Genomic DNA, 22,893 nt, shown 5'->3' on the forward strand with positions numbered 1-22,893 from the left:
GTGAATAACCTCACATTTATCCAAATTATACTGCACCTGCCATTGATTTGCCCCAACCTGTCAAGATCATGCTGAAGGATCTCTCTCTCCTCATCACAGTTCACCCTCCCACCCAACCTAGTATCATCTGCAGACTTGGAGATGTTACATTTTGTTCCCGCATCCAAATTATTAATATATATTATGAATAGTTGGGGCCTCAGCACCGATCCCTGTGGCACCCCACTAGTCACTGCCTGCTAATTTGAAAATGACCCATTAATTCCTACTAAGATAACATGGCGTAGAGCTGGATGAACACAGCAGGCCAAGCAGAATCAGGGGGGCAGGAAAGCTGACGTTTCGAGCCCAATGGTATCAATGTGGACTTCACAAGCTTCAAAATCTGATCTTACTCTTTGTTTTTCCTCTCTGGTGAACAGTTTTCTATCCATCTCAGTGCACTTACCCTGCCATCCCATGCACTTTAATCTTGCACGTTAATCTCTTATGTGGGACTTTGTCGAATGCTTTCTGAATATCCAAATATACTGCATTGACTGGCTCCCCCTTGTCAACTCTACTGGTTACATCTTCATAGAATTCCAATAGATTTGTAAAACATTATTTCCCCTTCATAAATCCATGCTGACTCTCTTTGATCCTGACACTGCTTTCTAAATGCTCTGCTATAAAATCCTTCACAATGGATTTGAGAATTTTCCCCACTACTGAGGATAGGCTTATGGTCTATAATTCCCTGTTTTCTCTCTGTCCCCTTTTTGAATATTAGAGGGTTGCTAATGCCACCTCCATCTGCAATGATTGGCCCAGAGTCTATAGAATCTTGGAAGATGACCACCCATGCATCCACTATTTCATTTAACTGTGTCTGCAGATTCTGTTACTGCATTTCCAAAGCAGACTTTGTGCTACTGTTAGAAAATTTTACTACTACTTTATCTCTCACTCATAAGTGCGAAAATACAGAAATCTTCAATAATTTCAAAGTATATTAAATGAATAACTTGTCTGTTGGTTTCCTTTTCTGTGCCCATATTCAGAACACACTTGGAACATCCTTTGGTGGCATCTTTGGTCCACCTTTTCCTACCGTTTATGATTTGTGTCTTGAAAGAAAATGAGATACTGTCTTGCAGTAGTAGGACTGATGAATCATCATAGTCCGCTAATGGAAGGGTACGGAAAACTATATTAGCAACGCCACTTACTAAGTAGTTGGTTATGAATGATGCATATTTTGCGGTCTTCTCTGTTGCGACAAAGTGTAGCGTTTGTATGGCTCCTTACCTGAATTATTATACTCCCAGGCCCCAAAGTTTAATGGAAGATAGACCAAGAATCCTCAGACTAAGTTATGGCTTAAAATCTGAAAAGATGAAAACATCTGCTCTGATATCCAATTCGAAAGTAGAGTTTCTGCCATTTATTTAAACACTTACATGCAAAAAATCATCTCGCAATCATGCACTGCCCAGGATATCACATTCTGAGTGGGCCTACCATATCCCATTGGAGGAGTAAATACAACCCCTCTAAATCCTGTACTACTGAGACTTTATGCTTGAGTTCCTGAACAGCTATTGCAGCTTTACCTCTGACTGACTTTCTCTTTCCACTTGAGAATCTCTGTAACACAGGCTAAGTAGGGTTAACTGAAATTCCTTTATGACTTGGATAGCATTGTGTTTCTTTGCGTGCTTGCCATTAATCTTGTTTTCTGAGTGCCTCTTTCTTCCCCTAAGAATTTGTCCACCATAATATTTTGCTTACAGTTGGTTAATTGATTTCTTTGTTGCTAACTGCTTTCTGCTATGGGCTTTCATCCGCACTTCCTTCAGCTTCTGTAAAGGATTTGCAATTCCCTTGTTTGGTTTCCAGGTAGACCTTGAAGTCATGGCTAGTGCCAACCATTGCTCAGATTCACCAGGTATGATCCCCACTTCTGAGTTTAGGCAGCTGGCTTGGTTCATGGTTTACGTTTGCTGCTTTTCAATTTAGGTTCTTCCCACTTCTGGTTTTGTGTGTCTAGTTATCATTGCCATCGTGTAGCAATGTGAGATCCACATCCTTAAGTGAACAGCTAAAGTCTTTGTTGAAAAAAAGTACATACAGTGGGTGTCCTATTAGGAGCCCTACAGACTGACACTCAAGTTCCATGTGAACTGACTTCACATATGTCAGGAGTTCCACCTTTACCTTTGATGTTGAAACCTGCTACCTTTATAAACTATAAGGGCAAGAGCAACAGACATGTGGGAACACCACAATCTGCGAGTCCTCTCTGAATCTCTCACCATCTTCACTCGTTTGGTATCACCATTAATTTAGTTGCTGAATCAAAAAGCTGCAATGTTCCTTCAAGCAGCAGTATGGTTGTAACTAAGCCACGTAAAAAACAACAGTTCAAGGAGGTGGTGTCTCATGATCTCTTCACTTCAAATAGAGAGGCTGTAGCCCATAAAAGAATTTTTTAAAATCTGTTTTAATATGTTCTGTGTTTACCTTCTGTTGAAGGCAATGAATAATTAAAATTCAGTGTGTTATAAAATGAGTACCCTTGTCATGGGCATTTCAGAATGAACAAGTGTTCACTTCCCATGAAAGAATTCTCCTCAGCATTTCTGCCGTCAGTATTTATTTAATATTGTCCCTTATAAATTAACGTAGTATTTTTGTGGAGCTGAGAGTTCACCTTTTACTTTCAAATTTTTTATTACAGTTCTTCTGAATCAGGACTCCCATACAAAGTCCAACATTCTAAAAATAAACTTCAAGAGGGAGGGAGGTAAGATTGGAGTCTCATCGCATTATACATCTGAACTTTAGATTCTGAGTTGTCTTTCCACCCCACCTCTCTCTCTAAATTGCTATGGAAAGAGCAAATTGGACTAAATTCACATGTGATGTCATTAAATTAACCTTTCAAAGATTACTGAATCTGGAAAATAAACAGGTTACGGCATAAATAAATTTGGACTCTTAAGGAAAATCTGGGGTATGGTGGCAAAGACATGTTATTGTAGGTGACAAATAATGAAATGTAATAGAGTTAAAATAATCAAGACTGAACACTTCAATAATTATTTATGAACTTTGATTAACCTAACTGTCGATTTTTATTCATTGTACTTTTAAGTATAAGATTCCTTTGTACAAAAGGTAAGACTACATTAAATGATTGACTTTTAATAAACCTCATGATTATTGTATAGAGGTTATCCAATAAAGTAGAATTTGTGCTTTTTTGTTGCACAGTCCTACATTTAATATCATAAAAATGTTCAAAAGATGTGTTCCAAGGAATATTTTGAAAGACCCTGAGGGAAATGCAGATATTATTGCATTTGTCATTTGTTAGTCCATTTTGTGTTTAGGTCTGTTGCGTTCTTTCCTCAGATGCATCATTGGTGAATTTGTGCATTATAATTCAACATCAATCACTTTGATCAGGGTCTCAACAAACCCAGCAGCTTCTCTTCCATGTCAGTGCCATATGTTTCTCACAGCTGTTCCAGTTTTGCTGATGTTCAAGGCAAAATGTGACTACTGAGCTCATGGCTCAAGTTTCTGTTGGATGACAGCTGATCAGTTTAAGGGTACACATACTCATCCTCAAACACACTAAACTTGATGGGTAGATTCTAGACTCCGATTCTGTAGCATAAACTGATCTTTCAGAATTTCATTTTTTTTCACTATTTCGGTAATTTATGTTTTGCAAGAACTATATCGGTACAATTTTGAGCAGTATTGACAAATGGCAGCATTTACTTTTACTTTTATTATCTTTTGTTATATAAAGATGTTCAAAAACACTTCAAAGAAGCGTAGTCAGAGAAACCAAGTTAAACTGCCAAAAGGCTTGCCCAAAGAGTAGGATTTTAAGACGCCGTTAAAGAATTAGAGGCATAGGCGTGAAGGTTTAGAGAGGAAATCCCAGAGCTCAGTCAAAACAGCTAAAAGCACAGCCATCATGAGAGACATAGGAAACCTGGATTTGAGGCATGGATAGCTCTTGGTGATGTTAGCCAGGAGGGGTTTACGGAGCTAGGAATGAGTAAGACCTTGAAGGGTTTTGGATATAAGGATGGGATGTTGGAATTGAAATATGAGGAGTTAGGGGCCAATGTAGGTCAACAAATGTAGGGATGGTGAATAAAAAGAACCGGAAACAATGGTTTGGTGGTAATATCACTGGGCCAATGATACAGAAACACAGGCTATGTTTTAAGGAGTGCTCTGGGCTGCCATGATAGCTGGTGGAATTTTGAATTCAATAGAACTTGGAACTGAAAGCTCGTCTCAACAATGGTGACCATGAAACAATATTCTATCTTTGTAAAAACCCATTTGGTTCAGTAATGCCCCTGAGGGAAGGAAACCTATCATTCTTAATCATTCTGACTTGCAAGTGACTCTAGCCCCAAACCTGCCGACAATGTATTTGATGCTTAACTGCTGTCCAAAATTACTCTAGCAAAGGATTTGATTATATATTGGCAACATATGCTAGTCCACGTCCCATCAAAGGTGAAAAAAATGACATTTCAATGAAATAATGTTCATGGAATACAGAAACTTGATTAGGAGAGCATTGGAATTGTCAATTCTGTAAATGACAAAGACACGGTTAAGATTTTCAGCAGCAAATAAGACAAGGCAGAGGTGGGGCATGAAAGGGAGGTGCATGTATCTGGCCTTGGATCAAATCGTGTGTCAAAGTTGTGAATGGTCTGATTCAACTTGAGATATAGCCATAAACTGAAGGAAATAGGTGCCAAACATTTGTGGCAGAAATCACAAACAAACAACTTTTTTTAAGAATATTTAACAAGATGAAAATGTGGTCTATCCAGGATCTGACTTTGTATAATCAGTCTGATAGCAGACAAATGTTAGAAATCAGTGGAAAAGGGAGATAGATGATGCCAACGTTCATGAGCCCTGACCCCATCTCTTTCGTTCCTGTATTATGGCCACATGACTGAACATGATAAAAGGGCAAAGGTTAGATCCCATTGAACTCTAGAAGCAATGGCATGGAGACAGGCCTCTGCTGGAGATAGTATAGCCATGATTAGTTTTGATAAATTGGGATAGGATGATACCGATTGTCTTTGGTGTTAATCAAGATGTGTTAGAGACAGCTTGTTTTTTTTATTTTGGATGGCATACAGTTAATTATGATATAGCCTCTGTTAAAATGATTACATGGACGTTTTTAACTCTTCCAAACTGTCTGAGAAAAGGCAAGTAAAATTGTATAGTGGGCTTTACTCACTGAGTCCCCACTATCCCTGTGGAAATTCTGAATTTAAACAGCAGTTCATTGGATTTTTTCTAGCAAGCAGACTGGGTTCTGATGTTTAAATTGGAACCAGACTGTCTCTTTTGCAGAAGCGCATTTGATTTCTTCACCAAGCCAACCCATCAGGAGAAGTCAGAGCCAGAAGTAGGCCTTTTGTGTCCTACCTTGTGGGATCAGGAATAGCAGATGTGAAAGGTCCTCCCAGACTCTTTCCAGCAACATTTTCATGTACCTCTGTCTGTTCCTTCAATCCTAATTTCTCACAGAGGCCTCCTGCCACTTGGCAAACAGGAGACTGGTGAGTTGCAGGTAAACTCTCCTTGATTAATTCCTGCTGGGGATAGGACCATATGATTTCATTCACTTGAACTGAAACCCTGTTACAACTGGAGCTTGATGCTTTTACATTGACGTTTCTTTCCTGCGTACTATTTTTATCTTGCTCCATTAGACTTTGTCTTCCATCCTTTCTCTATTTTTCTTTTGTAACTATTTCACATTTTTCATATTTTGTCAATATAATTTTAACTGATCTCTTTTTCCATTGCTTTTGTTTGACATGTTCTGTCTGTCTTCATCTCTCTCCCTCATTCTCTCATTCTTTCTCTCTCTCTCATCAGTCACCACCACCACCCCCCATCCCCACCCCCACGCAATATCACTAGTGTTTGAGTGATTTTGTCTCAATGTTAATTTCTTTGGACTTTGTCTTTCACTCTCCAATGTACTTCCAAATGTGATCTGGGATTGGTTAAGCAGGTGATAATTACAGTAAGACACAGCAAACTGGGCGGAGCAATCCAAGTTTCAAGCCTTTTTTAAAAAAAACTTTCCTCTACTTTCACATCAATGGGTGCAGAAGATTTCAGAATGGGGAGGTGAACCAAACCCTCTGCAAGTGGCAGGCAGTTGCAAGACAGACCGAGAAATATTTGGTGACAATAGACAGCTTGTAGAGCACTCAGGATAGGAGAGTGTGCAGATGGTCCAGGAAGAATTAGACAGGTAGATGAGCTGGTGAGTCATAACCACTTGAAACGATAGGCGCATTTGAATTGTGTGGGAAAAGAGCTGACATTTGAAGAAATCGGATGGACTAGAGACCACTGCCTTCACCCTGGATATCATGGTGGCATAAGTGTGATTTTTCTTTTGCAATGTTCTACAGTATTTATTGCCCATAGAAAATGTGAACATAATGGATAACTGTGTAGTTTAATTGCCAGTTACTGGGCAGGGTGTCTGGAAAGCAGAAAAGGACAAGGTAGGGATGAGTAAGGGCAATTGAGGACACACCAAAGCACACCTGAATTTAGGCTAGATAGAGTAGCAACAAGTCAGCATTTAGGGCAATGGATGTAAGTTTGCTCGCTGAGCTAGAAGGTTCGTTTTCAGACGTTTCGTCACCATTCAAGGTAACATCATCAGTGAGCATCCGGTGAAGTACTGGTGTTATGCCCTGCTTTCTATTTGTGTGTTTAGGTTTCCTTGGGTTGCTGATGTCATTTCCTGCGTTGGTGTCATTTCCCATGTTTGTGATGTCATTTCCTGTTCTTTTTCTCAGGGGATGGTAGATTGATTTGGAGCCAATGTGTTTGTCGATGGAGTTCCGGTTGGAATGCCATGCTTCTAGGAATTCTCGTGTGTGTCTCTGCTTGGCTTGTCCTAGGATGGATGTGTTGTCCCAATCAAAGTGGTGTCTTTCCTCATCTGTATGTAAGGATACTAGTGATAGTGGGCCATGTCTTTTTGTGGCTAGTTGATGTTCATGACATGACCCACTATCACTAGTATCCTTACATACAGATGAGGAAGGACACCACTTTGATTGGGACAACACATCCACCCTAAGACAAGCCAAACAGAGAGACACACAAGAATTCCTAAAAGCATGGCATTCCAACCGGAACTGTATCGACAAACACATTGACTTGGAGCCCATCTACCAACCTCTGAGAAAAGGAAATGACATCACCAACACAGGAAATGACATCACCAACCCAAGGAAACCTAAACATACACATAGAAAGCGGGACATAACACCAGCGCTTCTTGGTGGCTCACTGATGATGTTATCTAGAATGGTGATGAAACGTCTAAAAACTAATCTTCCAGCTCAGCAAGCAAACTTATATCCAGAACCTCAACCTGAGCTACAAATCTTCTCAAAACTCATTTAGGGCAATTGATGCAGTTTTTCTAAAGAAATACATTTTGAATGGGTTATTATGGGGAATAAAAAAACCACATTGTGTAAAATAGTTTTATCTTGTACTCATCAAGACAATTTGTAACGAATACCAAAGTGGCGAGAAAGCAACACTTCTTCTGTAGAGTGCTCACACCAGTGTTTAACATTAGTTGTGATTTGGTGTTTGGACAGTATGTAATAAATAATCCTGAGTGCACTAAGAATTATGCTGACAACCAAGATGGGATTGTCAGTTGGATTCACAGTATAGCAAACTTCAAGTACATTGAGCTTCTCTATGTATTACCACACAGTGCCCTGTTCTTTTTTTTGCAGCCAGAAAGTAGATGTACACACACTGCTTCTATTTCAATGAGTACAATGACTGCAGCAGTTCAGGAAGGCAGCTCACCACCACTTTCTCAAGGACCAGTAGAGATGGGCAATAAATAGTGGCCCAGCCAACGATGCCCATGTTCCATGAAAATACAAAATATAGTTTCAAACTGGGCGGAGCAATCCAAGCTTCAAGCCTTTTTTTAAAAAACTTTCCTCTACTTTCACATCAATGGGTGCAGAAGATTTCAGAATGGGGAGGTGAACCAAACCCTCTGCAAGTGGCAGGCAGTTGCAAGACAGACCGAGAAATATTTGGTGACAATAGACAGCTTGTAGAGCACTCAGGATAGGAGAGCGTGCAGATGGTCCAGGAAGAATTAGACAGGTAGATGAGCTGGTGAGTCATAACCACTTGAAACGATAGGCGCATTTGAATTGTGTGGGAAAAGAGCTGACATTTGAAGAAATCGGATGGACTAGAGACCACTGCCTTCACCCTGGATATCATGGTGGCGTGATGATAGATATTCTCTGGTTCCTGTCACAGGGCATTGATTGATTGCTGAATGCAATCTGCCTTGTTTAAAATTTGGACAAAACTTGGTAGTTAATTGCCAATCCAAACAGTTGGTATCATTGGCAACACCATTTCAATCCTACTCTGCTTGCCAACTACTCAATACCTTCTTCCCGTACATCGTAAATACTGTTTTTTGTTTATTTTCGGATTTCTTGTGAATGCTCCTGATAGAAGGTTTTTTTTTTCTCAGGAATAGTCTGGTTCTAAATGACCAAACAATGAAATGTGGCTTTCTCAGGCTGAACTAGAATATCCAGAAGAAAAAGAAATCTTTTATTTCATTTATCCATTCAAATCTGAACACCAGTGTCACTGCCAGTGTTTATTGCACATCACAGTCTGAATTTGAAAATTTGGTGGTGACGAATTGCTATCTTGAGCTAATGCGGTACATATAATGAAGGCATTTTCACAGTACAGTTTGAGTAGTCAGAGGATTTTGATCCAGCAGGAATATAGAAATCTGTTGTCCTTACCTATTCCCACATGTGACTCCAGATCAGTAGCAATGTGATTGACTCTTAAATGCCGTCTGAAGTGGCCTCACAATCTACTCAGTTGTATCAAATTGCTACAATAAGTAAACAATAATGAATAGGTGTGGATCATCCCATTATTAATCAAATCATTGGAAACAACAGCTAATGCTACAAAGTTCTCCTTCATAACATTTAAGGGCCTAGACCAAAACTAGGAGAGCTGGCTCACAAATTAATTGAGCATTTGACTGTTATAGTCATACCATCCAAATAATACCTTCCAGATAATGTCCCATGCACCATGATCACCATCCTGGATATTCCATTCAGCTGAAATTTTCCAGTTTTCATTTCACCATTGCTGGATTATTGAGATTGAGAGAGGTGCTTTATGTATCCTCGTTGTGGTCAGTCCATGCTGCTTTCTCTTTTTATTGCTCATGGCAAGCTACTGAAATTCTCCTTTTAAATATCTAGTCAATCTCATTTTTTTATTTCCAGACAGAACATTCCATATGTAGCCTTTTCAGCTTCAATATATCAATTCATCATGCAAGTGTGAGGAAACAAAAGATGCAAATTCCTTGACACCTCTTTGAGTTTTATTGCTTTTTGATGTGGTAATTCCAAGGCAGCAGTTTTTGTGCATTACAAAGTCTGATAGGGCTTGTCACATAACCACAGCCCCATTTTAGCTTAGCAGTGCCCTTTGTTTAAAACTTTTAGTCTGTGAAAGTCTTGGGTATTAAAAACATGAAAACTTGAATATTAGTCTAGTTTCACCATAACTGTCATATTACATTTTGCATTTTATCAAAAAAACTGCAAACATTTTTAGTCTATTTTAACACATCCTTTGGTGAAGGAATTTAGATTAAGTACTTCTGTTCAGAATTTCTACCCATTGGAACAGTCTAAGAACAACTATTAGTTTCAGTACAAATACATCACAGCATGCATAACCTTTTACAATAACTGAAAATAATGATAATTCCAGCTTTTGATTTTGGCATTGGTTGTGTTAAAAAAGAATCCCAGTTATCGAACTTTCTTTTTTTTGGAAAACTTTTTCCAAAGAAAAGGCCTTGTGTACAATGCCACTAGCACAGTCTGCAACCCAAAGCATTTTGTGCAATGACATGGTCAAAACAATTAACTTTTTAGGAAGCTATCAAAGGCCAGTTGCAGCAAAGAAAGGATTAAGGAGGGATCCATAAGAAATATATAAGAAACATAAGAAAGTTAATACACATAAAATCTTAGCCACTGGAGGAATGAAAGTGTTGTGAAGATGGGGGTAGGGGACACAGCAGCCCTGAACTGGAGGACAAAAAGTCCCAATCTGAAAACTAGTGCTGAAGCAATTGTAGAAGATGTTAGTTACATACATTTCCAGATAAGGATTTGGAGTTTACTGCACTGGGGAAACAAGGATATCTTTGAAGCTTAGCATGAGGTGGTACATGTGTGGTGCATCATAATGAAAGGATACGGTAAGTAATGTTGAATTAAAATGTTTTCTCTTAGAAATTTTCTTCTCGGCAATATTTTGCTGAAGAAGTTGAAACTTTAAAATATCAAACACTGGTGTGCCTGGACTCTCTTCCAGTTCAGCAGTTCCTAACCTTTGAAAGAGATTTGAAACTATTGGAGAAAAAAAATGAGGCAACACTGAATCTTAAGTTCAGATTTCTGATGAATTGATGAACTTACAACGGGAAGTACTGTTAAAGGCATTTCAAACGCTGAAAACAACCCTGTACTAGTACGTTTTAATCTCTGTTGTTGTTGTAACCACTTATTTGTAAATTATGTGAGTTTTAAAGTCTTTGATGTTTTACAAATTATATTTTAAACCAGAAGTTAGCATCCTTCTGATGAAAAGGCTGGGTAAGCTGGAGCTACAAAGTCTCTTGAGATTGTGTGATGTGTTAATCTTAGTACATTTAAGAAGTCACAAGGAGTAATGTTCAGTGATCTGATCAAGAATATGTCCTTGAAGTGGAAGGTGGACGAACTGGAGACCGGAAACCAGAAACTAGAATCTCAGAATTATCAGCTTTAACAAGAAAATATGTAATTGTGAATGGGTTAAACTAATTGATGCTTGGAAGCCACTAAAATAAATGGACTTGGTTCAGGAGTATTACAGCAGAAATTGAATTGAATTGAATATCCTTCAGTGTCAAGTACTTTCAAAACAAATTGCAGTGAAAAGTGTGCACCGTTGCTTGTACATAAGCACCTTTTTACAGAATAAAATAAAGAAAGATAACTTTAAAAGAGTCTAACTTCCTACTTCGCTATTTTACCACCTCCGGAGTCATGTTCCAGGCTTGCACGCCATGCCACCGAGAACATCCTGCTCCAGGCTACACAAGTCCACGTCATGCCGCTGTCAGGGGCCTACTCTCCATGGAAAATGAGAGCCCTGCTCCAGGTCTCACAGGATGGAGCTTCTTTAATAGTATGATGTTGAGCATTCAAGGTAACTTCACAACAAAAACAAATCATCACGGTCATTATAATCAAACATGTCTTTAAATGTATTGGTGGGAAATTTGAAAATGAAACAAGACAAAGAATATGACCTCTATCAGTATTTTAGAGAGTGATTGGAATTCACTGAGATGAATTCAGAATATTTCCCAGGTATGTTGGTAGTTTAATTAAAAGGTTAAATAAATAGTTGGGAAAAAGTGAACCAGCTGAAGTTAGACAACATTAAAGTATTCTGTCAATATCCAAACTTTAAGATATTATTAAAGCACAAAAAAACCTTAGATAATGTTCTTGTGTTGAATATTAAGGATGAAATCAAATTAGAAAATATTGTAGATCATCACTTTTTCCAAATATTCGTAAGGAGAAAAACGGACAATAAATTTTCCTCAAGCTGAGGGGTTCTATGCAGAATGTGAAATTTATATGCTTGTGTTGAAAATAATTGAAAGACTGTCAGGATTTGAAATGAATAAATCTCCAGTTGATTATTCTGATCTTTTTCAAATGTGCATACTTCTTTCAGTATCTTGGGGAATACGATGGATGAAACTTGAACTGCACTGATAGTTTGGGATGGTTATCAGTTTTTAACTGGTGATATATTACTTATTTGGAAATATGCTAACATAGAGCACTTTTCAGAAGGTAGGTGGAGAATAAAACTGAAACGAGGAATTACAAACCTATTGGTCTTACCTAAATTATATATAATACCATCAACAAACACTGGAAATAGCTTCCTCTACCACCTCCACTTATCCAGATCTGTGTCCTTCTTTAAGATGTTCCTTAAACTTCCCTCATTGACCAAAGCTTTGCTTATTTGACTGATAATCTCCTAAAGTGGCTGGGTATCCCATTTAGTTTTATAATGCTGTTCTCAGCACAATTGAAGGGAATCTTCCGTGAGGTGACAAGCAGACTGCAAAATTTGAAGCATTTATATGTTGCATAGTGACATTAAACCAAGTGGCAGGGTAAAAATGTCAATCATGTATCTTCCCACCCAGAACTTAATTCTGGTAGAGGCGAGAGGTGACCATAAGACATAGGAGTGGAAGTAAGGCCATTCAGCCCATCACGTCCTCGCTGCCATTTAAATCATGGCTGATGGGCATTTCAACACCACTTCCCTGCACTCCCCCTGTAGCCCTTGATTCCTTCTGAGATCAAGAATTTGTCTATCTCTGCCTTGAAGGCATCTAACGTCCCGGCCTCCACTGCACTCCGTGGCAATGAATTCCACAAGCCCACCACTCTCTGGCTAAAGAAATGTCGTCTCATTTCAGTTTTAAATTTACCCCCTCTAATTTTAAGGCTGTGTCCACGGGTCCTGGTCTCCCCGCCTGACGGAAAGAACTTCCTAGCGTCCACCCCTTCTAAGCCATACATTATCTTGTAAGTTTCTATTAGATCTCCCCTCAACCTTCTAAACTCTAATGAGTACAATCCCAGGATCCTTAGCCGTTCATCATACGTTAAACCTACCATTTCAGGGATCATCCATGTGAATCTCTGCTGGACATGCTCCAGGGCTAGTATGTCCTTCCTGAGGTGTGGGGCCCAAAATTGGACACAGTGTTCTAAATAGGGCCTAACTAGAGCTTTATAAAGTCTCAGAAGCATATCGCTGCTTTTGTATTCCAACCCTCTTGAGATAAACGACAACATTACATTTGCTTTCTTAATCACGGACTCTACCTGCAAGTTAACCTTTAGAGAATCCTGGACCAACACTCCCAGATCCCTTTGTACCTCTGCTTTGCAAATTTTCTCACCGTTTAGAAAATGGTCCATGCCTGTATTCTTTTTTCCAAAGTGCAAAATCTCACATTTACTCACATTGAATTTCGTCAGCCATTTCCTGGACCACACTCCTAAACTGTCTAAATCTTTCTGCAGCCTGTCCACCTTTCTTCGTATCGTCGACAAACTTCGCCAGAATGCCCCCAGTCCCTTCATCCAGATCATCAATATACAAGGTGAACAGCTGTGGCCCCAACACTGAACCCTGCGGGACACCACTTGTCACCGGTTGCTATTCCAAAAAAGAGCCTTTTATCCCAACTCTCTGCCTTCTGTCGGACAGCCAATCCTCAATCCATGCCGGTAGCTCACCTCAAACACCATGGGCCCTCACCTTGCTCGGCAGCCTCCTGTGAGGCACCATATCAAAGGCCTTTTGGAAGTCTAGATAGATAACATCTACTGGGTTTCCCTGGTCTAACATACTTGTTACTTCTTCAAAGAATTCTGACAGGTTTGTCAGGCACGACCTCCCCTTACGAAATACATGCTGACTTGTTCTAATCTGACCCTGCACTTCCAGGAATTTAGAAATCTCATCCTTGACAATGGATTCTAGAATTTTACCAACTACCGAGGTTAGGCTAATCAGCCTATAATTTTCCATCTTTTGCCTTGACCCTTTCTTAAATGAGGGGGTTAGAACAGCAATTTTCCAATCATCTGGGACTTTCCCAGACTCCAGTGACTTTTGAAAGACCACGACCAAAGCCTCCGCTATTTCCTCAGCCACTGCCCTCAGAACTCTAGGATGTAGCCCATCGGGGCCAGGAGATTTATCAATTTTTAGACTTTTTAGCTTTTCTTGCACTTTCTCTTTTGTAATGCCTACCATACTCAACTTTGCCCCCTGACTCTCCCTAATTGTTGGCATACTACTCAAGTCTTCCACTGTGAAGACTGACGCAAAGTACTTATTAAGTTTTTCAGCTATTTCCTTACCTCCCATCACTAGCCTTCCAGCATCAATTTGGAGCGGCCCGATGTCTACTTTTGCCTCTCGTTTGTTTCTTATGTATTGAAAGAAGCTTTTACTACCATTTCTAATATTACTACTTAGCCTACCTTCATATTTGATCCTCTCCTTCCTTATTTCTCTCTTTGTTATCCTCTGTTTGTTTTTGTAGCCTTCCCAATCTTCTGATTTCCCAGTGCTCTTGGTCACTTTATAGGCTGTCTCTTTTTCTTTGATATATTTTCTGACTTCCTTTCTCAGCCATGGCTGTCTAATCCCACCCTGCATAACCTTTCTTTTCTTTGGCCAGATTGATAAATGCTGTCACCACCACCCTGTCAAAATAAATGACCTTTCCCTTTCAAAGCTCACCACGAGCATGGGCAGAAGATTCCATCGAATAAACTCGTCCAGGTTGAATAGAAACAGGTATTGATATTTATAATCATTTGTGGGAAGATGACCAGATCGAAGTGGGCTGTAACTAGTAAAAGATCAATTTGAAGATTGAAGTCATAAAATATTCCTGTTGACCACAGTATCTTTTGATAATGTGCAGTATCAAAGCTTATTCCAGGAAATAAAAGTTTGTCCACAAGAATGTGTCAGGAATAATATATTAACCTTGGTAGAAGGTCGGCTGGCTGGTAGAAATTGAAAGAATGCACAACTGAGTCACCGACTGAATGGCAGGCTGCCACCCGGAGGTTGCAGGAACAGCAACTCATATTCCGCCTGGGAAACCTGCAGCCTAATGGTATCAATGTGGACTTCACCAGTTTCAAAATCTCCCCTTCCCCCACCGCATCCCTAAACCAGCCCAGTTCGTCCCCTCCCCCCACTGCACCACACAACCAGCCCAGCTCTTCCCCTCCACCCACTGCATCCCAAAACCAGTCCAACCTGTCTCTGCCTCCCTAACCTGTTCTTCCTCTCACCCATCCCTTCCTCCCACCCCAAGCCGCACCCCCATCTACCTACTAACCTCATCCCACCTCCTTGACCTGTCCGTCTTCCCTGGACTGACCTATCCCCTCCCTACCTCCCCACCTATACTCTCTCCGCTTATCTTCTTTTCTCTCCATCTTCGGTCCGCCTCCCCCTCTCTCCCTATTTATTCCAGAACCCTCACCCCATCCCCCTCTCTGATGAAGGGCCTAGGCCCGAAACGTCAGCTTTTGTGCCCCTGAGACGCTGCTTGGCCTGCTGTGTTCATCCAGCCTCACATTTTATTATCTTGGATTCTCCAGCATCTGCAGTTCCCATTATATCTGTAATAAATGGAGATCTACATGTGCTGAGGCCTTAAGCTTTTACAAGTGACAGCACTGCCTTTGATGAGGGGACCAAAGGCATGGTCGCTAAATGTACTAAGGTCAAAGATAGGTAAGAAAATAGGTCTTGAAGATGGGAGGGAATTTACAGTCAGATAAAGAAAATATGTTGAACAAATGTGTGAAAATATGACAGATATTGTGGGAAAATATGAAGTTGTTCACTCCTTTAGGAAGAATGAAAGAGCAAAATCTTATTCAAGTGGGTAATGACTCTGGAATTCCACTGTGTAGGGTGATTAACGTGTTCTAGCTCTTTTGAGTCAGAAATTATTAGTCTGCTGTTAAATGCATTATAAAGGTGGCTAATAGGGTGCTGTCCTTTATTACAAGAGGAATTGAATATAACAGATGTAACGATGTAATGCTACAGTCAAACAGAACATTGATAAAACCACATCTCTCATAATCCTATATATTAGGGACAAATCTAAATGTGTTGCAGGTGGCTCAGAGGAAATTTACTGTATTGAAAGCTTGAATTAGTTGGATGTGTTGTTCAGAGAGGTTGGACAGGCTGGGCTAGCTTTCACTGGAGATGAGAAAAATGACTTGACTGCAGTGTATAAGGTCTTGATGAGATGGGTATGAACATGACGATTCTTTGCGTGTGTGAGTGCAGAACTATAGCTTAAGATTTCTAAAAAAAAGAACAAGTGTAACTCTTTTAGGACAGAGATGAAGAGCAGGTTTCTTTTTGCCCCTGTCAATGTTGTGCTACCTTGGAACTGGTGGAGCTGAGGTCATTGAATACTTGAGGAAAAGTTACAGACAAGAGAATCAAAGACCAACCAGGGCAATGCAAAATTCAAGAAGTAAACACATTAGTTACAGTCTTATTAAATAATGGAGCAGGCTCAAGGGGCTGAATGACATACTTTGGTTTCTATTTCTTATATTTGCATATCAAGTGACCAATGTATGAAATTAAGTTCTATTTGAGTTGAAACAAAATGTTAGGCAACATTTTTGAATCAATTTGATGGCACAATAAAAAGAAAACTTAAGGATTTTCTGAAATGGATGAATTAATTTTGTGCAAGTGACCTTTCTCATCTGTGCTTCTTGGGTAATTTATGAACCATGCACATAAATAGTTGATTACTTGACATAAGAACGAACATATGAACAAACAAACAAGGAATACGAGCAGAGATAGTAAGAACTGCCGATGCTGGAGTCAGAGATAACATGGTGTGGAGCTGGAGGAACACAGCAGGCCAGGCAGCATCAGAGGAGCAGGAAAGCTGATGTTTCAGGTTGGGAATAAGAACAGGCTGCTCAGTCCTTTGTGCCTCATCTGCCATTCCGTAATGTCATGGCTGTTCTGATCTTAACCTCGCCTCTATGTTCATGTGTATTTTTATCAATTTTTCATCCCCTTGGTAATCAAGAATCTATCTAACTCTGCCATAAAGTATTTAAAGATGCTGCATTTGTTGTCTTTTGAGGGAAGGTATTCCAAAGAGTTGGAATAGTCGCCTTAAAACTCTATTGTCCAAAAAGTAAAGATGGTGTCTGAATATGTATAAGTTACGTAACTATTTAGAGCTATTGCTGACAAATGTTTATATGATTTATATTTTATCTGTTATAATGTATCACTTCAGCAACTGGTCATTACTGTAAAATAATGATGTGGAGGTGCTGATGTTGGACTGTGGTGGGCTGAGTTATATCAAATAACTGTTGACTATAACCTGGTGTCTTGTGACTTCTGACTTTGTAAAATGATGTGCAAATGAAGTGAGGGTGAGGTGAGATTAAAAATATTCTCACAGTGAATTGTTAGGATCTGGAGTGCACTGCTTGGAAATGTGGCAGGCAGTTTCAATTGAGCAAATTGGATGATTATTTGGGTGAAAATAGTATGCAGGAATATGGGGGAAAGGTAGGAGATTGCCACAAGCTATAGAACTGGAGCAGGCACAATGAGCCAAATAACTGCCTCCTACATTTTAACAATCTGTATTTATTGTGTAATAACTTTTTTTCTCATTTGTCTTATTCACCTGCGCATCCTAGACTAGCAATATTTACATATCACCTTCTAATGTATTGAAACATTGGAAAACAGTTTTCAGCTATGGTTAAATACATTTGGACACTGAGCCACATAATGGGGCGGCACGGTGGCTCAGTGGTTAGCACTGCAGCCTCACAGCGCCAGGGACCCAGGTTCGATTCCAGCCTCAGGCGACTGTCTGTGTGGAGTTTGCACATTCTTTCCGTGTCTGCATGGGTTTCCTCCGGGTGCTCCAGTTTCCTCCCACAGTCCAAAGATGTGCAGGCAGGGTGGATCGGCCATGCTAAGTTGCCCGTAGTGTTCAGGGGTGTGTGGGTTATGGGGGATGGGTCTGGGTGGGGTGCTTCAACGGGCAGTGTGGACTTGTTGGGCCAAAGGGCCTGTTCCCGCACTGTAGGGAATCTAATCTTAGTGAGATGTGAGGTCAATAACTAAAGGCTTGGTCAGATGGATAGTCTTTAACGAATGTCATCAATGAGGAGACAAAAATGGAGAATTTCAGAAAACAAATTCCGGAGGTTAGTGTTGAGGCAACTGCAGGTTCAGGCACCATGATGAAAGTAACTGAGTGAGGAACACACAAAAGAATCAGAGGAGTGGAGGCATCACAGAGGAATGCAGGGGGTTACAAGTCATGCATTTTCATTTTGTTAGAATTGATATCTACTATGTTTTACATTTCTTGATAACATTTCTAAAATCACAAGCATTGTTATGTGCATGTTAGTATCTTAATGCTTAATTTACATAATTTTATAAAAACATTGATCATTGTCATTTTCAGATGAAAGCCACTTTAGATATATTTCTGATTTGGGGTTTTCCTTGGTTCTGTTTTTCCAACAGTAGATACATCTACACATTTAGATATTTTGCTTGGAACACCTTTATTAATAACTAATGTATGACTTACATGCTGCAGAAACTAACTCTACAATTCCTTTATCAGTCCAATTATCCAATTAGAACTGCTCCCATTAATCATTTTTTTATATCTAGTATAATTTAGCTAGTTTGCTATCCAATGTATTATTTACTGTCATATCCCCAAAGCTCTCCTTTTAGTTACAGATCTCGAGGTGCCTTATTAACTGTCTTCTGAAACTCCAGTTACCCACCATCTAAACTAGTAATGTTGTTAAACTCCTTTTTTTCATATTACAAATGTCAAGGCAACAGAAATTATTCCCCAGATCATGTCCATGAACTATTTTAACAATTGGAACAATTTCATCTATTGTATAATTTCTGGTGTCATCCCTGAATTTAATGAGCTGTGAAAACTTCTAGCCACAGTTCTTCCTCCTTCTACCCCTCTAATCTCTAGGTACATTTCAATATACTGCATAACATGGTATTGTCTTATAAATTTTCAAATATTCAAGTTTCTTAGTAGCGGCTACATTTCGATTCTTCTGCTTGACTTAATTTAGATTTTTCTTTTACCTAGTATCTTCCTAATTATTTCCATTCTTCTTGCGCTCCTTATATTATTTGAACAATTAATTTTGTGCTGTTGAACGTTTTCACCTTGTACTGACCAGAACAGATGTAAAATATCAAATTTCAAAGCAGAAAAATTCATACTACGTGAGAAACAGATATCGACAGTCTGTTGACTGATCACTGATTAGTTGAGCTTTTGCCATGAAGATTGCACTGGATACAGTTGCCTTTTAAGATTTTGTTCAAATGATAAAGGTACAAAGCCTGGACATAATATTTCTGTTCAAAGAGGACAATGAATGAATTATATACAGCAGGACAAATGGTATTCTCTAACAGGGTCCTGGCATTAAGCCTAAAAAGCTATGCTTATGAGTATTATCTGTGTTTTTGATTTTGGGTATGTCAGCCTTCTTTCATAACAACTGGTGGTTCCTATCAAACAACACAGCCCATCACCATTATACAAGAAGCAGAGTACAGAGTCTACTTAACCAGTCCCTACTTGTAATACTCAGAACATTGAGTTCAATATATGGATGTGATTCCGCAATCAATCAGTATTTACCGAACAATCCTGAGTGTAATAGGAATTGCACTAATAACCAATTTAAATTAACCATCAAGCTGTCTATATGATTATTATGCTCGCTAGAACCTTCATATATTCACACACAAGGACCTGCCTTCTGCAAACAGAAAGATCATGTTCATGCATCGTATCTGTTTTAATGAGACAAAGGCATGGGTTCTGTGTCCCTGATGCATTCCCCATGCCTTGACCATCAGTTTTCTTATGGTTCTCAATTTAATGTAAGCAAAAGCTTAGGAATGAACTATGTTGTACTGCATTGTTGATGGCAATGCTACTTGCAAACTCATCAACACCCTTTTTTCAAGCATTATAAATTTGGTCGCCTTGTGAGTGCATCCTAATGAGTGCAAGATGAAAAGCTTCAACAATGTATCTCTTAGTTTCGCAGCAATATTTCATTCTGTCATGCTAAATAACCCAAAATGATTTCACTTACAGCCCTGATACAGCAGTTACTGGCCTGACAATTTTAATTGCATCTTAGGTAGCATCTTTCTATGGAAGCAAATCAAAATATAGAAATCAGGATCATTTGAAACTTCATGTGATTTTCATTGAATGTGTCAGAGGATGTTCTGGGTAAAATCTCATGACTTCAGGTATTGATTTATTGGGAACATCTTTTGAAGGGGAATTCTATTGCATTAAAGGCACACTGCTGTTGTGTTTAGACACTTGCCTGCTGGAGTTATTTTTATAAGCAGATTCTCCTTGATTAAGCTCTGTATGTGCTTTTTTTATAATTAGTTTCAATGCTCAAATGACAACACTGACTGCACTTTCAAAGTTATTTCTTGGCTTTGAAGTACGTTGCCATATCTGGTGGATGTGACAAAATTGAATATAAAAAAGGACTTGGTTATCCAACTGCTGTATTTGTACTGTGTTCCAATCAATTAGAGGACTTCCTCTCCAAAGCAAAAACTCTGGTGTATCTGTCCTTCCTCTGCAGGCTCTGCCTATATCAAAAGGATCCTCAGCGATCTACAAAATCAGTTTCACCCTGTGTGCACTGTCTTGAAGCCGATTATCCTCTTTATTTATTTTCAAATGCTCGGTTGGAAATAATCCAGCAATGAGCATCTCTTGTGCTTTCTGCTTCCAGCATATCCACTAAACATTTAAAATCTCTTCTTTTGACACAATTAGCTTTTCCTTGATATATTTGGTCGTGGGGAAAACAAAAGGATTGTTAGCTGTTCTCATCCTCTGGGGTCTAGGTTTAAGTATATCTCTTAAATGAAGCTTAGTTTGTGGTTTGGAAGAATGCTGCATGGCTTGCATCATCTGTTAGGCATCAGTTCGGTATTTCAACTGCCCATTATTTTAGGGAACATGGCAATTCTTGTTTGAGCACTGTAATTAGTGTAGGAAATGAAACCGTTCATGATGGTTGAGGAGGAGATTCATTTCCCTGGTTGCAGTAAGACATCTGGCGACTTAAAACCAGTTCAACAAAGTACAACTGCAGTCGAAATCCTCCAGGCAGAATATTCAATGTGGAAATTCTCCACAGATGCTGGGTGACTTTAATTCCACTACTTTCAGTTCATATCCTAGCGATTTAATCTCCTTTTCTAGCACAATTGTACAGAACATTGCTTTTCTGCTCAATCTAACAATTTGAGAATGCAGGAGTCCTCTCTATCAGATTTATTTGCAAGTGATAAAATAAAGTTTATTCCAGGATTCCGTCAGAGGGCACTTGGGCACTTATGATTTGCAGTAATGATGGGTATTTGAGCATTATGATGAGCATTTATTCCTCAATGATTGCATTATACTCTGAGTATATTTTCAAAACATTTCAACGGCTAAATCAATATCCCTGGAATAGAGTGTGGCAGTCACAATGCAGGATGAAACTGCACCCGTTGTGGGTTAGTCTGGAAAATTTCTCTCTGCTGTCTTTCTTGTAGAGTTCAGTCAGTTTCGACCGTACTTTGGAATGGCTGTATGTCTTAGCTATGAGTTGAAACCTAGAAGCAAGAGCAGTTTAAGTTAAAGTAACACACAAGTTAAATACTGCAGATGCTGGACACCTGAAAGAAAATTAAAAATAGTCTGTAAAATCTGAACTGGTCTGGGAGTGCCATTGATGGGAACAGAGTTGGCAACTGGAATGAATTGCCTTTATCGGAACAGATTAAAAATCACCGCCTTCTTATATATTTGACACTATTTCAGGCACAGAAGCCTGTAACATTGAAGAATCACTATCACACAATCTTATGCTTGCAGCCACAAGCTCAGATACTAGCACTGTATACAGCTTAGAGGTGAGTTATTGAGCATGAGCACTCCACAGCCAGAGCAAGCAACAAGGCTAGAACAGGTACTGCTCACAGCAGGGCATGTTCGTTCATAAGATCTGGTTCAATGGACTTAAATGAATATTTGGATGAGTCAAGCTACTGAATAAAGCTGAAGGACACATACACCAAAATAGTTGAAACAGTTTCAGCCTGGCAAAAGGTCTGTACAACTTCAAGAAATATACCAACTTTGGTTGGGGCTTTTAGAGGACTTGGGGCCTATACCTTCTTTCATACATGTGGTGACCAATCCTGTTAGTACAGGATAAACCTGTCTGTGAAACGGTGTTTGATGACTGATTTTCTCAGCTTTCAAAGCAGTATTGGCTGCAACCACCTGGAAGATATCCATGTTCTGGAAGAGCATTGTCTCAATGGTCTAACGATCTGTCCTCAAGCTAAGGCACCATCATCCCAGAGAAGTAAAGATGGCTGTGTAGGCAAGGAACTTGCACCATTTTCTCAGGGTTATGACATTCTTTTTCTTATCACTGCCATTCAGCTGATGCCCTTGTTGTCAGTCAGCGAGGCTACTGTTGCTTGTCCCAAGACACTGTAATCTAAAGCCAGACCTTTGTAGAATTGGAGTTGCTCAAGGTTGTTCTCCAAGACCACATGCAGTCCGTCCCCTGCCCTCTGCCCCTTCCTCGCCCTCCCAATATTCCTACCCATGAAAGGTGTCAGTATTCCACAATGATGTTGCAATGCTTGCTGCAGAACTGTGTAGTAGTAATAGATTGGCACAGGTACACAAAAAAGGCAGACAGTAAAAGAATGCACAAGGGTGATGGTTGGTGATAGTGTATCATCATATGATTTCATTATGAATTTAGAATATTTGTCTTGCGTTGAATTTTATTTTTGCATTGAAACCAACCAAGCAGTTGACAGTGATAGGGGGAAGATCAGGTTTGGGTATATCGGTAAGTGAGGATTGAGGTTTCTTTCCGTTATTTCAGCCAAGTGAGCTTATCACACAGCTCAAACAGAAATGTAATGTGTTGGCTGCCT

General features: G+C 39.5%; 1 protein-coding gene across 3 annotated transcripts in view; it reads left to right on the plus strand.

Annotated features, from left to right (window-relative positions):
• The window catches only part of il1rapl1b (interleukin 1 receptor accessory protein-like 1b), a 1,291,549-nt gene that overhangs the window by 371,869 nt on the left and 896,787 nt on the right, over positions 1–22,893 (plus strand). For all 3 annotated transcript variants that reach the window (XM_059650336.1, XM_048541139.1, XM_048541142.1), the window contains one exon: positions 2,723–2,788. In XM_059650336.1, coding sequence (XP_059506319.1) covers positions 2,723–2,788 — 66 coding nt within the window. The remainder of the gene's footprint in view (positions 1–2,722; positions 2,789–22,893) is intronic.

The sequence above is a fragment of the Stegostoma tigrinum genome, chromosome 12 (genome assembly GCF_030684315.1).
Source record: "Stegostoma tigrinum isolate sSteTig4 chromosome 12, sSteTig4.hap1, whole genome shotgun sequence".
Lineage (NCBI taxonomy): Eukaryota > Metazoa > Chordata > Chondrichthyes > Orectolobiformes > Stegostomatidae > Stegostoma > Stegostoma tigrinum.